This window comes from Solenopsis invicta, chromosome 2 (genome assembly GCF_016802725.1).
Source record: "Solenopsis invicta isolate M01_SB chromosome 2, UNIL_Sinv_3.0, whole genome shotgun sequence".
In the NCBI taxonomy this organism is placed as follows: Eukaryota; Metazoa; Arthropoda; class Insecta; order Hymenoptera; family Formicidae; genus Solenopsis; species Solenopsis invicta.
Window position 1 is genome coordinate 9,440,001 of NC_052665.1, and position 16,704 is coordinate 9,456,704.

Below are 16,704 nucleotides of genomic sequence, written 5' to 3' on the forward strand. Positions count from 1 at the left end.
ATTGTTTATTTTGCTATTTCATATTAGTTTAACACTTTCATAAACATATCGTTCTCATGATAGTCTTCTTGCACATTTAATAGCTTTATGCTGATTTTAATATTTTCCCGACAAAATAAAATTTTTAAAGATTAGAATCAGAATTCAGTAGTTAAAAAATTACAAAAACAACATACCATTTTTATTTGCCACTCAGGAGGTCAAAATCGGGCCATTTTACTCATCATCTTTTATCGATCGTTCTCGGCATAACTCAGCCGGTGTGGGCGAAAAACTCGGGGGGAAAATAGGAATTGTGTGATCTTTCTCTCGACGTTTCGCTCTCTTCCACAATGCACACGGTATCGTCGCCCGACGAGAAAACGAGACGATAGAACGATTTCCACGTACCTCTTGATTTCCCACGCTACCACATCTCCACGGGGCTAAACCTTCCGCGCCCTTCTCGGCGGTTATTATTACAAAATTAAATTTTACTAAAATGTGATTGCCTAGAAGAATAGTCGGCAGCCGCAAGCGGTGAGCCGAGAATGCACTACGACCGGTTGTGGGACGTTGTCGCACCGGTGGGTAACTGTCACTCGCAATTGTCGGTCATCGACATATAACAAAGTACCTGCATATCGTCAATCTGCGCTGTTTCCCTTGAAAGATCAAGCTCGAAAGAGTCAAATTTCTCTCTTACATTGTTTAACTTCCATCGTTCTAATTCTCGTAAGATTCAATTGAGTCAAACATTTCATTTACAGATAATGCTTTTCACTAGTTAAAAACTGGATTCCAGTATCGAAAAGGGTCGACAATCCCTTCCAAAGGTATAACTGGCAAATAAATTGATTTGTTTGACGCAACGAGATAAACTATGGATGGGAAGCAGCAGATCGATATGCGGACGGACGAAATGAAATTCGTCGGTATCGTCGCGACAAGTATATACTTTAAGGGGAAGCTTATCTCACTCTCCCCTCGCCGTTGTAGTAAAATCGGCATACCGCCAGACACCGACGTCCGAATCAACCACACAGCAGGCGTGGCCCCATTACAGAATATCGAGATTGAAACCGGCCGTAGAGTCGAGAGAATTAAGCAGCTCTTGGGCGCTGAAGTTCGACGTATCTCCCGTAGGAAGATTCTCCAGGAATTCCAGGCTAAAGTCGGGCGCCGCCACGGACGGGTCCGTGGCAGTGGTCGGCGGTGGCGGCTGAGTGTGCTGCTGCGGTGGCGGTAGACTGCGCACTCCCGGGCTACCCGCGCCGTACTGCTGATGCGGATGCAATGGGGAACCTAAACACACAATTCATCGAGTTCAATTAAACATGCCGAATGTTAATACGAATGTTTAGGCCACGAAATGTGACACAGATCATCTCTACTGGAAATTCCGTTTGATTTGTGTGGCCAATAATTATTCACACTCGAACGTGTCGTAACGTCTTTGCTTCCTTATTTATTTAACATAAAAGTCCCAGTAACCAAAATTTTGACGAGTCAAGATTATTGATTTTTGCAAAGATTTACAATATAAAATTATCTAAAACATGAAATATAAAATATTATTTTAAAAACATCGTCAAAATAAACTGTAAGTTATGTGACAAATTACTTTTTTTAACGTTAATTTTTATAATATGTAAGATGATCTATCTTATAAATATCTTTAGTATTTAAAGATTACAATTTTAATATTATATTGAATAAAAAACATATTTAAAAAATATTAATAAGTTCCCGTATAAATTCCTGGATATGGAAGAGACTGTTCGGTCACTGGGACGTTTTCCTTATTCGTGGAGATACTTCGTGGATCGCTACTCACCAGTCCCGGTAACGTTGACCGAATTCACGGACGTTGTCTGCGACATCTGCATTTGCAAGGACATCTGATTGTTGTTCTGTTGCATTGCCAGCGTTTGCTGTTGGTGCTGTTGCGTCAACAGCTGCTGCATCTGCGTGCTGTTGGCCATCCCCGAGCCTGCTATACCGCCGTTTTGCGAGCGGATTAACTGTTGATGTTGCATCTGCGCCGCGGTCATTTGCATCGTGCCGCCCGCACCACCCATGCCGAAAGCACCTGCGAAAAATCATGTGATTCAGTAAAAATCTCGCATGTCGATTTGAATAATTTTCACGAATAATGACGAGTTCGCGAGGGAGGCGCTTAACTCTCTATGAATATAATTTACATTTATACGTTTATATCCAAATAAAACCAGGCGATATTCCATTGACCGACAATGTTATAAATATTTATAATATTTATCATAAATGTAATAAAAAATTAATGTATTATGAATTAACACAATTCCTACAAAATATAGATTTTTAGATTGTCTTTCTCGAAAAACTCCCCGAAATCTTTTATTCTTCCCAAAAATCTTTCGTAATAATAATAAAACCCAAATATCCAATCCAAAAAACTAAACAAAAAATTTAAGAAAAAATTTCCCAAGCCAACCGATAGAAACGAGAACTTCGCTTAAGAGAGCAAATTTCGAGTTAATGTCAAATGAGTTTTGATATCGACGATCCTTCCAATGAACACGATGGTACACCCTCGGCAGTTCGACACATTGGAAAAATCCATATAAATGAAAGCTAAACAAAATTTTATTGAATCAACTAAATCTCTTATTCGTATATAAACAAATACTTTGGTTAACGCAATAAAACAATTTGGTTGGAAAATTTGATTTAGTAAATATGTAATATTCTTAATTATAATAAATAAAGTTTAATTCTTATAATATTGGCACCTTACTAAAATATTCACTAAATTAAAATTCTGTAGTGTTAGATTTAATTAATTTTTTAGTAACTTTTGCAGTACAATGTGAAAACCTTGTAAATCTGTAAAAATCTATATAAATCGCATCCAATCATTTTTCATCTAATTAAAGTGTTTCAATCAATCTCTAAAAATTTATGAATATACTTTAAGTTTCCAGAATATACCTCTGTGTCTTTCGAAAAAAAAAAAAAATAATAATAAAACGTATTTAGTATAATTTAACTACAAAATAATAAATTCAGTAAAAGAGTTATTTCATTCAGAAAATTGTAAATTTTTATAACAAATGCCGTCATTTTTATAAAACTAGAATTGATAATTAAAAATTATACTATATTTTATAAAAAATAACTTTAGAGCATTTAATATAAAAAGTTACAATTTAAGTCACACACACACACACACACGCGCGCGCGCGCGAACACACAAACACACAGCCTCAATCGCATCATTGCACAAAAGTCTCCTCTATCACAAACTTTTTTTGTATAAAGAAATAATGAATGGGATAGTTTTGAGATTTTGAGAAATTTTCATTAAAAGAAATCGATTAGACACAAGTTATCTATGTTTGTAGAGAAAGAGTTAATTAAAGAATTTCTTTTATCAAAATAAATTCCTTCATGATTTCGTTTCATCACTGCTTTTGTTCATTAGTATATAGACCCAAAAGACTTCATTCTAACAGAACGTTGTCACTGATCTCGACTAAAACTCTTAATTCGGTTTTATTTTGCGTAGGTCGAAGTTAGTGTGTTGTTTTCATCGAAAGTAATATAGAAGAAGATTGACATTTTAGAAGAGTCAATTTAATTTTTGCTTGTGTGAATACAAACATATGTAATTTCCATAAACTTTCTTTTCTTTTAAAATGTTAATTAACGTTACAATTTCATTGTATGACTAAATAGCGTTTATTTTCCACTTTAACGATTACTGAATGATATCTATTATGAATATTAAAAAGTACAGATTGGTACTATCTACTTTTAACTATTTCCACCAACTAAAATTTTGTGTTAGTTTTGCTACTACTCCGATAAAGCTTATGGATTAAAGTAGGAGTGAAATAAACGAAATGTAATAGGTTTCCATCGACTTAAATTAGGTTCTACACCGCATTAGGTATAAATGCCTTAGTACAAATCAGATTACTGAAAGAACGTATCAATGCGGATGTTTCAATTATAATGCGCGGTGTTGGATTTTTCTTACGGGAAAGCATTTAGCCGTGAGTCCCTCTATCGGCGGTGCTCGGACTGCGTAACATCGCGCATTGGCGGCAGTCCGAGATGAACGTGCTTGATAGCTAACTATGAAATTTTGTTGAAATAAACAAATTCATGTGAACAAGAAGATCTAATTATTAGTTTGTTTCTGATAACATAATTGTTTGTTAATACAAATTACATATTCAATCTAACCAAATAATCCAATCTAAAAATTTTGTTTTATTCAACTAAATGGGTTTTTTCGGTGTATCTGCTCCTCTTTTTTTTTCTTCTTTCTTTCTCTTACCTTGGTGACTTTGCTGATTAAATTGCGAGCGCATTTGCGCCTGAAAGCCCTGCTGCTGCTGCTGCATCAGAACGTGTCGCCACTCCTGCTGGGCGCCGCGACCCGCGATGCTGTTTCCAAGGCCATCCGGAGGGCCGACGCTGACGTTGGGCGGCCGTTGATTGTTGGTTCTCGGGTAGCCTAGTCGCTGGTGCATCTGATGCATGCCGCCAATAGCGCCCATTCCGCCGCCGCCCATGTACATATTACCGCCGGCCGCATGTAACGCCTGCTGCTGCTGCTGTTGCGCCATTTGCGGCCTCATCATCGGACCTGCGAAAAACATCCATACACGCCATAATGTAGGACGTCGCCTAATGTTGCTGTAACACTGCTCTTACTTAATTCCAGGCTATTATCGTAGATCTGGAAGATCCAAGTAGAAGCTTTTAGAGCTTAGCTATGGTATCCAGGATGAGTAAGGCCTGCTTTATTAATTTTATTTTTGAAGTTTTGTTAAAAATAAAGACTTTAAAAAACTCTTAAAATTAAATAGTTTTTGAAATTATATTTTTAAAAGTATTTGTTTTTATTATTTTTTTTTTTAAATAAAATAGTTTTCAAAAAATTATATTAATTAGTCTTAACCCTCAGCTGATACATTGGGTGTCGTACCGGGTGGTAACGACGTAGACAAAAATTAAAAGTAATAACATAAGGTTGAACTCATGCGAGAGCGAAGAATTTGCGGCGATGCAAATGCAATAAATTCAACCAAATCGAGATTGTGGGTTGTAGACCGATGTGAAAAGGCGTATCGCAAATTCGAGAACACGAAATTTGTGGGGAGAACGCGCACGATAAAGATCTGCAGATTTCCTTCAGTTTGGATGGAATCTCGGAAAAACCGGCGTCGACCCGATCGATAGGAGTCTTGTAGAGGCCAGGATATATAAGGATAGTTTCGACTCCCTTTCTCCGTCTCCTTACCATCCCCCGCTGCCTCCTGCCTTTTTCCCTCCAGCTTTGGAGCGAATCCAGCGGAACGTCAGCATCGCGTTTACGCTCGGTCGAATTCTTTCCGCGCTAATATTCAACGTGTAACCCGCGCCAAGATGTTGAACAACGGTGAACATGAGATATCGAGCGTACGAAGTATCCGTTACTGTCGAGCAACGGTTTTTATTGCTATTATTTGTAATTTTTTTGCAAAATTATCCAGCTCTCACATGTTAAGATTTAGTTAAATTGTAAGATGCAAACACTGAAAAAAACGTTTCGAAAAAACCAATAAACGATATAATAAAATATATTTTGAAGTCAAACAGAATTTCTCTATTTATTATGATTAAGCTCAATATTGTACCAGCTACAACGTACGATAGACACAACTGTTGAGGATTGCTCTCGTGAAGTGAAATGTTACTTTAAAAAAGTGAAAATTAAGTCTATGCAATTTTTTGAGTCATTTTTTACTCAACGAGATTTAGAAAGTGGGTTATTATTTTTTGATTATATCTATAAAATTACCCCAAATAACAATTTTTTTCATTAAAAAAATTATACTGACTTAAATAAATAAATTTAATAATAAATTAAAATTAGATTGAGAGAAAGATGTGTAAATAACATAATAAAGAGAAATGCCATTTTCCAGTTGAAGCAGATTTTGATATTTAATAATATTTCTTATGTAATTTTATATATATTTTTTGATCCTCAAAAGAGTACTTTCACAAATATTAAATTGATAATCAATTTAATAATACTGATGCTCATAAGCATTTATAAGATTTTCCTCTCCGAAAGAAACATAATAACGTTTCGTAAATTACATCAGCCAAGATTTGAATCTAGATCTTCCATTATTCCATATGGGTTTCTTATGTCTTCTGTCCATAATGCTAAAAATTGGTCCAAAATCTCAAAGAGAAAATTGACTAATTACATTTGAACAATTTATCTAACTGATTAATGCAATTGGTTAATTCTTCTTCTGTCCGAGATTCCGTACTAATTTTTAGTATCGTGACGCAAGACTTTAGCCAGTTTGATCACTGAGGCACATGATAATATTTAGCGCAACAATTAATGATATTAAAAAAACATACCAATATTTTTATATCACATTTTAAATACACTTTTCAGTATTATAAACTGCGCACCAATAAATTTAGTATCATGAACAAGAATTCTGATATATTTTACAAAGATCTCATGCTCATTTGGAAATTTCTAACAGAATTTTGATTCGTTCATTTTTCAACAGTCATATGTACTATCTACCAGATCTCACATTTACGCAATTAACCTAGACAACATTATGATATCTTAAGGACAGCTAAAAAGCGTCTTACATTAAGATGTCTTTAGAACGTCTTTTTGTAATAAAGATGTCTTAAGACTTCATTTGAATGTCTTTTCATCATGTGTGTTGTCTAGAAAGTTCTTTTCTCGTATACAATTAATTTTTCCTTTTTCCTTGGAACTTACCCGACGGCGGCATAGGTTGTTGCGTAACTCTGCGCATGGGTCCGGCATTGGCAAACCTCGCTTGCTGACCCATACCGATACTAGCGTGCATCATCTGCGCCTGGGCCGCGGCCTTGTATTCAGGCGGTGGCGGCCTTACGCTCCCCATTCCACCCGCCATATGCTGCTGCTGCTGTTGCTGTTGCTGCATTACCTATAAAAGTAGAAATGCACAAAAATCAGAAAAACAAAACAGAAATGACCTAAGGAGCAAAAAGCTCCTAATTAATCTCAAACCAGAGCTGACATCAAAATTTACAACACACGTTGAAAATAACAATTTTACTTTATTTTAATTTGAATATTCCACTTGATTCTTTGTACGGTCAGTATCTGAGTTAACTACTTGATGCATATTCTAGATGACACATTAACAAGACACTAATTTTTTTTAAAGGAATTAAAATGATATAACTAAAAGTACAAAAAAGAATGAGTATTACGTTTATGTTAATAATTCAAGATTTATAGACACAGTGAATCCAATAGACCTACTGTTAGCCTCGGAGAGTTAATTATACGCTAGAAGATAATGACAGAGATGTCAAAATCACGTTACATGTTTTCTTGCATCTCCAAAGTCAAAGACAAACGTGCATTCGCGTGTCCCACCTTTAGTGAGACTTGGAAAGTTGCCTTCGGTTCGAGAATCGGCGAGCGCGCGCTGAAAATCGCAATGCGCGGTTTTAAGGTCGGCTCCCCGTCGCTCTTTCGCGGTGCCCCGAGAGAGTGAGAGAGCAGAAGGGCGTTGCTCGCCTAATCGCAGGTTGTTGCTCGGTCGAGAGTGGCAAGAGACGCCGGCCGGCGCGACGCGACGGCGAACGTGAGGTAGCCAGCGGAGGAGAGCGCAGGAGAGCGGCGCGAGAGAGGAAGAGAGCGAAAGGGTGAACGTATCCGACGGCGCGGCGCGGCGCGGCGCGACGCGGCGGCGAGGAAAGCGACGGGCGGCGACTCTCGCCTCGGCTGCATCGCGGCTGCCGTCGCCGCCGGCTTGCATTGTCGTGTCTGCGTCTCCTTCGCCTCGGACTTTCCTCGTGGCCGCGTAACACCAGGAAGCGGGAAACGCAATCCCGGATGCTCTTGCATAACCGAGATTCCCGCACCGTCACCGCCGATCTCGGTAAATCGCGCTCAACGATGCCCCGAACGTGCGATCGTAATAGGTCACCGATTACTAACGTTATTCAAGAGAGAAGAAAGTACATTTCCACGGATCGCGGCAGACTCGATCCGTGGTAGACGGTAGGCGAGAATTTAAGATACATGGAAGCAAGGGTTTTGCTAAAGTATCTGATAGAGAGACGCAAATAGTTCGAATTCATTGAATCCATCGTGATTCGTTTTTAAATCTAAAAGGTTCGAATCTGAATAGTTCGAGAAATTCAAATAGCCCATGATTCGATTTCGAATTAATCGCCTATTTTGGATAAAAAGTACTATGCACTTCAAACATTTGTACATGTATGAAAATAATTTGCTAGTTCTGACAGCATAAATGATTCATCACGACACAATCATGATTGTAGACTAAGAAATCTTCTCTTTGTCTGAATCATCACTATCTGCCAAGGTTAGCGATTTACATAAATATAGAAATATTCAAAGTACTTTACTTTGTCCAGTACTTGTATATTATTGCGCGGCCAATTTTGTATCAGCTTGTACTAATGCTCGTGTCTAATTGTGACTCAAAGTACTATAGTAAAAAAATTGTCGAAAAATTAAGTAAAATAGTTATTTGTAGAGTTCTATTTCAAAAAATAATTTTTGAAATGTAATGGTTTGAAGCTAGTCAAAGACAGAAGTTGCCTGTTATGTGATCACTAATCTACGTAACCGACTCGCGACACATGGACATGTGACAGTCTAAACGTAATTTGTGATTGGCCAGCTTTAAATCCTTATCTCTCAAAAGACCACTGACGTTTAAACTGGTTTCTAGAATACCGAAATTTTTGCAGCATTGCTCATCATGAAACGTGAAGACTTGAACTTTAATAGGGACTACAAAATTATTTTGAGATCTGCATCTAGTTAAATTTTTAATTACTTCAGTAAAATCGTTCTTTTCGTATAGTTCTAAGAGCTTCAAAGATATTTTCTGTTTTTCTTTTCATGATCCTCTTCTATACGTGCAAGCGGATTTGCAAAAAATTACCGAGGTATTTTATCATCTCGCATTTTGATTCGTATTTCGATATTGTAACGAGATCGAATCGATTTCTGCAACTGTTATAAGCCCCGACAATTCCTAGAACTCATAGACGACGGTGCATGATGGTGCTCCTGTTGTTTCGTGCACGTTAACTATCCTAATAGATCGGAATGGATACGGGGCCGATCATCCCGTCAATTCCAATATTATCGCGAGGCTGCGCTAATCGAGATCGTACTTGAGCATGTTGCGTGTGAGTGCGGAAATCCGAAAGAGAACAGACTGCAAATTCGATTTTTACCTTTCCACTTTGTATTAAAGATACACAACGGATCTCATAATCGTTTCTTATAACTTTTGTAAATTTTATTATTTTCAGCTGAGAATGTGTAATATTATGATTGGCATTATTATATTCTTTATCATCTTTCTTCTTTATATATTATCTTATACCGTAATTTCACACACAAGTATCATCCTATGCCACAACTGTGATCCAAACACTCACGCGCACGAAAACACAAATATCGTTTTCGTGCGCGCAGGTATGTGGATCACAGTTGTGTGAAAAATTACGGTATTGTTATTACCTAATTTTTCTACATCATTCACTTGTAATTTCATCGTTCCTTTGTACATACATATTAATTTTTTTTTCTGGTATTACAGTTTTAAATTTCAAGATAGTATTATTCAAGGCTGATGTCCTATCTTATGAGGTGCACTATACCTTATTGATATTCCGTATGTTCCTTATTATTTGCACTTCAATAAAAAAATCATTATTATTAATAGTATGTGCCTAATATTAATACAACATAACTATTGAAATAAAAGAAATATAATTCGATAAGTATTACAGCACATGTAAGAATATATTGATAAAAGATAGTGATAAGCTTTTAAGATATAATGATCCACGAGGCAGTCGCAAGAATTATGCCTCTTCAATTCATTGCGGCTGTTCTGTCCGTTATTAATCAATTACATGCGCATATAAATGCAAAAGTGTGTTTCGAAAGAAAGCAATCGATTTGCGCATGCCAGCGTTGACCGAGTACTCCACGCCTGGGATAAAATCATGGGCTGGCCGCGCACCGTTCTGGATGGATGATGCACCGCTTTATCGCTCGAAGCTCGTTCCTGGCTGAACAGGGATGACTAACCAATTGCGCGAAACGTACAATTAGTAACTGGAGCACGAGCGACCGTCGTCTTTGGTACCTTAGCATTATCGAGATAACAATCGGGCTATTGCGGACTGAGTCATCCGCCGATAGGCGACCACGCGAGCCTTGCCGAGATCCCGACGAGCGGCTTCGTCTGCGCTACGCAATTTCGCAATTGCTGCGATCGACTTCCCGGCGATACACGGCGATACGTCTGATCATGCGCGCCGACCGTTCCGGCACGATCGTCGCTTTTCGTCGATAACCGGCCAAGATAAATCAGTCTACGTGCGATATGAATTAATATAACAAAACAATTATTTAATCTAATATAAATCAATTTAAAAGTTTCGTTAAGAACGGCTTTCGTGTACCGGATCCAGAATGTACTTGGACGTACGTTGATCGAAGAGAGATTGATTGGACTTTTACGAGAATTAAAGAGTCATTAAAAATAATACCGTTCCTTATTAAATTCTCTTTAAAAAAAGATAATTACAAATGCTTTTTTTCGTTAGAAAATCCTTAAATGAACGAGAAAAAAGTCTCGAAAAGAATGTGCTAAATGCGGTTAGCGTTATCAAGAATTGTCATCTTTGAAACGAGACGAAGAACCATCGCGAATAAAAGCGTGCACATTGACATACGTTTAAACTTTAGAGATCTTTTGTTTTTAATTACACTTTCATCGTAAATAAATAAATAGTAAAAAATCATTAATATTGGCATATTACTTTGTTTTCGGATAACTTTTCTTAAACGAAAGGTAAGAATAAAACTTTATAAACATAAATACAAACTATAAAGTGCCTTCTATTAGATGATATAACAGTTTTTATAACACTCTTTTGTATTTTGTAATAATTAAGGTTTTCGGTTATTAATATAACCCAAAAAGAGCGTCTGAAAAATTGGGCCCCGCCCCAAAACTGGCACTAGGCAGCAATAACAGAATTCAGACACGTAGGGAATGAGTTAACTATAAAATAAATTGATAAACTAATAAAATATATTTTTATGTATTAAACAACAAAGTTTGTAAAATTAAAAGACTAGAATTAATCTCTTCCATTTTATACGTCTTTTTTAGAATCTTGTTAATATACACGTGGATCTATCGCATCCATTATTTTTTCTAGAGATAATAAAGAAAATGTGAAAATATTCATGAAACACACCTGTCAACATTATAGTTGAAGATTTCGTTGTTATTGTTTGTTCTTATTCTTTTCAAGAATATTTTCGTTTTCAGCAGACTTTATATAGAAGAAAGCTATAAACCACAAATTTTTATTTATTTATCTAAACAGATTATGTTTTCATTAGTATTATACAGTGTAATTTTTAATTTCCGAAAAATAAGGGGATGCTATTTTAGGAGAACTGTGCCAATATTGACAACATTCTGTTATATAATTAATAAATAATAGTAAAATAAGGTGCAATTTAGAGACGTTATAACGTTTCTTTGTTTAATGTTTCCTCATTCCAAAAGGAGAAAAAATTAAAAATTATTTAATCCAGTGTGCAAAAGGGGTTTTTAAATATAGAAATAATGAGAGAAAAATTGTATATACGGCGACGCATATGTTAGATTTTAGCTAATCAAACAATTTTAAGGGATGAACGGACGCGATTAAGATAAAACTGTATTGTTCAAGTTCTATCATACAAGCTGAAGAAAATAAATTATTGTGTATAATGTTTCTAACACAGATATAACGTCTGCTGACCCTCGAAAGGTTAATCTCGCGTGAAGTAATCGCCAAGAACGCTAATTTCCCGCCGATATCCCGCTTTCCTCGATATCATGGGCTCCCAGCAGGAAACTCCGCGGCCGGGGACGTGACGCAAAAACTTTTTCGCCCATTGTTCCCCGTCTCGGGGAAAGCCTTCCTCTGTCCTCAACCCCTCGCTCGTGCTATTTGTCCTATTTGTGTCGCTTCTTTCAACGCGACGGGGCAGAAGTTGCAAAAGACCTAGTAGCGGTACCTGTTGCATACGGACGTCGCGAGGCTCTCTCTTGTCTCTTTCTCTCTTTTTCTCTTTCTCTTTCTCTCTCTCTCTCTCTCTCTCTCTCTCCCTCTCTCGCCGGATACGAACTTAATGTCTCGAATAATGTGCCATCGCGCCGCGATCTCGCTATCATCTTACCTACATAGGCGATCGTCGCGGCGAAAGCTCTCGCTCCGCGCGACGATATCGTTTGTCGGTGTAACGACGCGGAATCGGCGATTCTCGAGCGCGACGAGATATCGGCGAAGGTGCGAAAGCACGTGGGAAGACGATAATAATCGCATAAAGATAAACGTTACACACGTGTGCGATCGTTACCGCAACGCAAAGCAATTCGACAGCAAACGAGAACCGAGCGTACTATAATCCACCGTGAATCGTGAAAATAATTTCGCGTTTATTCGCGCGCGATGTTACGTACGAAAATCCGGATGGAGGTCATTTACGTCGATTGCGAAATCGCTCGGGTGGCGGCTACGACACGTGTCAGTGTCGACACGTGTCACCATCAATGCGTCGCGCCGCACCATTTTCCATCGTCGGATAATATAACGAGGTTCTGCGAGCCTCGAGACAATACGAGCGCGCGTATGTAAAACAAGCCGAACGAAAATTTGTTCGACGCAAAGACAATATCGGACCGCTTACCTGTTGCGCGCGCATCAATTGCTGCTGCTGGAGAAGCTTCGCGTGCTGATGCTGATCGACCTGGCCCGGCGGCACCTGCTGCGGATGGCCCCGCGTCCCCGGGCCGGGGCGCCCGGCTGCGGCACTCCACCGGCGGCCGCGGCCGCCGCCCGCTGCCGCAGACTCTGCTGAGTGAAATTGATGGTTTGGGACTGCGAAACCGAGCAGAAGGTGTCAGCCTGATTAGCCGACGGCCCGGCTTGATTCTGCGTCTGCTGCTGATTGAAGTACATGCCCTGCTGCGCCGCAACGGATACGACCGGTTTCAGGTCGCCCGTGAGCTGCATGTGTTGACCCGCCGACACCTGCAACAACACGAAATATATTTCATTAGTAGATAGTTTGTTCGCCTCGCCAATCGGGCTATAAATATTTGGCTTGAAAATAAAAGAAAGTAAAGTTAATTAGAAGGGCTCTCTCTCTCTCTCTCTCTCTCTCTTTCATATAGAATAACTATAAATGTAATAGTAATGAAAAGACTGTAAGAGTCAAACGCAAACAATTTTTACGTAAATTAAACGGTTTTATCAATCGTGGTGAATTTTTGATTATTTGTTGGATCGCTAATTTTTTTAGAGAAATAATAGTCAGTCAGTCCTCTTTGTTCGTTACTACCTGACTTACTAAGTTATTCCTATAAAAGATTTACTCAACAAGAATTTCTAATAACGGGATTAACATATTTTTGACGTGTGTGCTTAATTTTATTACAACCTTATTCAATATAAAAATAAAATAATATTAAGATAAGGTCTATAATTCCTATTTCCTTCATCGAATTAAATAAGATTGATTTATTGTCTTGAGACAGATACTACATATAAATTTTAACTTATATATTCTTACATTTAGAATAATGAAAATTTGAGCGATGTTAACGTACGATGATTAATCGCTATGCAGTTCGGGACATCATCGATAAAAGACTGTGAGAGAAAGAAGCACTCTCTCCTAAGAAAGATTCGCATGCGATGCATTATACAATAATTAACGCATCCACAGTTAGCTTAAAAGCTTTTACTTATAACGTATAAAGCAAGTTTTTGTAGGTGTTTACGCTTTGGACTGAGGTATGTATATTTGGTATCTACAAAGTAAGTTCTCTTGTGGAGTCTTTGTGACGGTTTATTAGAAAGAAAATTCGTCAAACTTTCTTCACATCAATCTATTATTAGATAAAGAATATTATATTTGTTACAAATTTCCATTGTTTAATCTAAATCTGTCTAAGAAAATTAATAGAAAAACATCAAGATTATTTTATTCTAGATTTTAAAATTGTTCTATTCAAAAATACTCAATATATTCCCAATAATAATTATGATTGTTTCTATATCAGTCTTATTTTATAATACATAGAAGAATAAAAGCAGTGAAACCAAAAATCTTTCCTACGGGTGTAGAATCAGTTTATTTGTGTTGAAGATGAAACGGAACCGAAATATCCACAAGTATTTGAATAAAGTGTATTTATGGTAATTGCAAAGGAGATTGCGCTCCAAGTATTACGCGTGCATTCTCATTAATCTTCTTAACTATTCAACCTTGTTCAACGCAATTGTCTGTGTGCGAATTCTTCAAAACATATCTCTCTCTTAAAAACTTCATACCAGAGACGTTTCGGCTCCTGTTTGAGCCAGCTTCATCTCTTCTACTTGGAAATATAACACGGATTTAATGGCTCTCGTGCTGACGCTGATTATTATGTCGAGCTGCTGTTATGAGTGTTCGCACTCACGCGGATGGGAATAATGGTGGTTTGTGATACATCGAGCTCTCTTATTATCTCGAGAATTACTAATTTTGTTAAAGTTATTGCTTCTTTTTCCATCACGAGATTTCCAAAGAACGTTCAAATTACCTATCGGTCAACGGAAAAAGAAACTCAGTAGAGAATCGAGACGTTTCTCGTAAATAGAGACTTTCGGTACAGATGGACGTTGATACACGTCGCTGCCGCATCTCGCAAGGCTTTACTTTATCACGGTTAATGTACAAGCGTCTCTAGTGTCAGGCAAACATAACGGCGAAATGTAACTGATGTTTAACACGGTAAGTTTTTCGCGCGCGCGTGCACGTGATCTTTTTTACGGTGCGTACCGTATAATAACAAGTTACCCGTTTAAATCGGCTTTAAACACAGGATTCGTCTGTCGAACGGGACACACGGCCAACGCCAAAGTCGGTCTCCGCGCTTCTTTAGACACTTTAACGACACGCGTGATTACACAGTAGCTAACTCGCTAATTGCGCGCACGCGGGATGCGGCGAAAATGTTATGAGGGTTATAAAATCCTATGAAATTGCACCGCTCCTCGCCCGCCTAGTAATCATCTCGCTATATCAACATTTCTTTTTCTCTTATTTTCCTTTCATCGTACCGCTCGTTTTCTCTGCACAAAACGCACGGTCCTTCAAACCTTGAAGATTTTCCAAATTTAAGATCAAATTTATAAATAAGAAAGTTCTACAATTTTTTCACCATTGAGTCTTACGGAAAAGAGATTTAATCGTAAACAAAAATATAAGAATTTTGAAAACTATATTTATAAAAAAAGAATGCAGTTGAGAGTATTTTGGAACGAAAAATATTATGAAGAAAATATTTTTAAATAACAAATCGTTTTTAGCGCTTAAATTTTGTTTTTTATTTAGTATTTTGAAGAGATGGCAATGCCAAAAGCTTCTGTGTTAAAAGATATACGAATAAGAAATCACGTGACCTTCCTTCATTATTTTTTAAACTAAAGAACCTTTTTTAATATCTTCAATAATTCAGCACTTGGTAAAAATTATTTGATAAAATATTATTTCCATATATTTAAACTATACCTTTTCAAATTAAAAACTAACTTCTACCATTTTTAAAAAGTATTTTATTTACTATCTACGAAATATTACACGTTTTCCAAGTCACGGATAAATTCTAATTAAAATTACTAATTAAAATCTTCAGAACTTTTGATCACTTAAGTGAATCGATTTCAGATTTTATTATAAATCTCCGAACTTTACGTAAAAACAATCTGTAAAATTTTTGTTAAATTCCTAATCTTCCGAAAATAGGTACTAAACATTCTTAAATTTTAAATTAAGTTATCAATAAAACCTCTGAATTTAGATTGTTCCCGTTATCACGTAGGAGCTCATAGTGACGGAGAAACTACCTTTCGAAGGTAGGATATCATCGCTACGGATCGGCAGAAATTTCTGAAAGAAAAAGCTGACGCTCGAGCAACGTACAACTATCGTCCCGCTGTCGTTGGAGACGTATCGTCGCGGCTGTGATACGAAATGGTTATCGTTCCTCTATATTTCATTCCACGCGACGAAAGCGAAGGAGGGAAACAGTCGAAGGATAAGCCATCGTGCGCGAAGCATGTCCCGCGGGTGACCCTTCGATCCTGCTGGCTATCGAACCCTCGTAATCTAGTTGCGACTTTGTATCCCGATACACACGTACATACTCACACACAACATTTGAACCCCGTGAGACTCTAAGCATCGCCAAATTGCGTATCGCGTCGTATATACAGCTCGCTGCCGTGCGTTCCTATCGAAATTGCACGTTCGAGCGCGTCGATCGTCTAACCGGGATTTGCGCGATTTGCAGGGCTCATAGAGGGAAAAAAAGGAGCACGTTTTCCCTTTAAATAAAGTGAGTAAAGCGCGCGTAAGATGGTTACAACCACGGACGGACAACCGCGATACCCGCGAATACGCATGTAGAACACGGACGATGACAGACACTTATGCAAATGCACAGGTGTGGAGTCGCATCCTCCCGGAGTCGATAGCCGGCGCTAGCTCGGTGTACTAAAATTGTCGAGATATATAATGTACGCACATGAACGTAAGCA

General features: G+C 37.8%; 1 protein-coding gene across 1 annotated transcript in view; it reads right to left on the reverse strand.

The window, feature by feature from the left end:
- Positions 1-16,704, reverse strand: part of LOC105200916 (neurogenic protein mastermind) — a 242,773-nt gene that overhangs the window by 1,809 nt on the left and 224,260 nt on the right. Inside the window, 6 exon segments of the mRNA XM_039445938.1 lie at positions 1-1,284; positions 1,817-2,071; positions 4,307-4,618; positions 6,779-6,971; positions 12,806-12,912; positions 12,915-13,149. The exon segment at positions 1-1,284 is cut by the window's left edge and continues 1,809 nt beyond it. Coding sequence (XP_039301872.1) covers positions 1,040-1,284; positions 1,817-2,071; positions 4,307-4,618; positions 6,779-6,971; positions 12,806-12,912; positions 12,915-13,149 — 1,347 coding nt within the window. The 3' untranslated portion in view covers positions 1-1,039.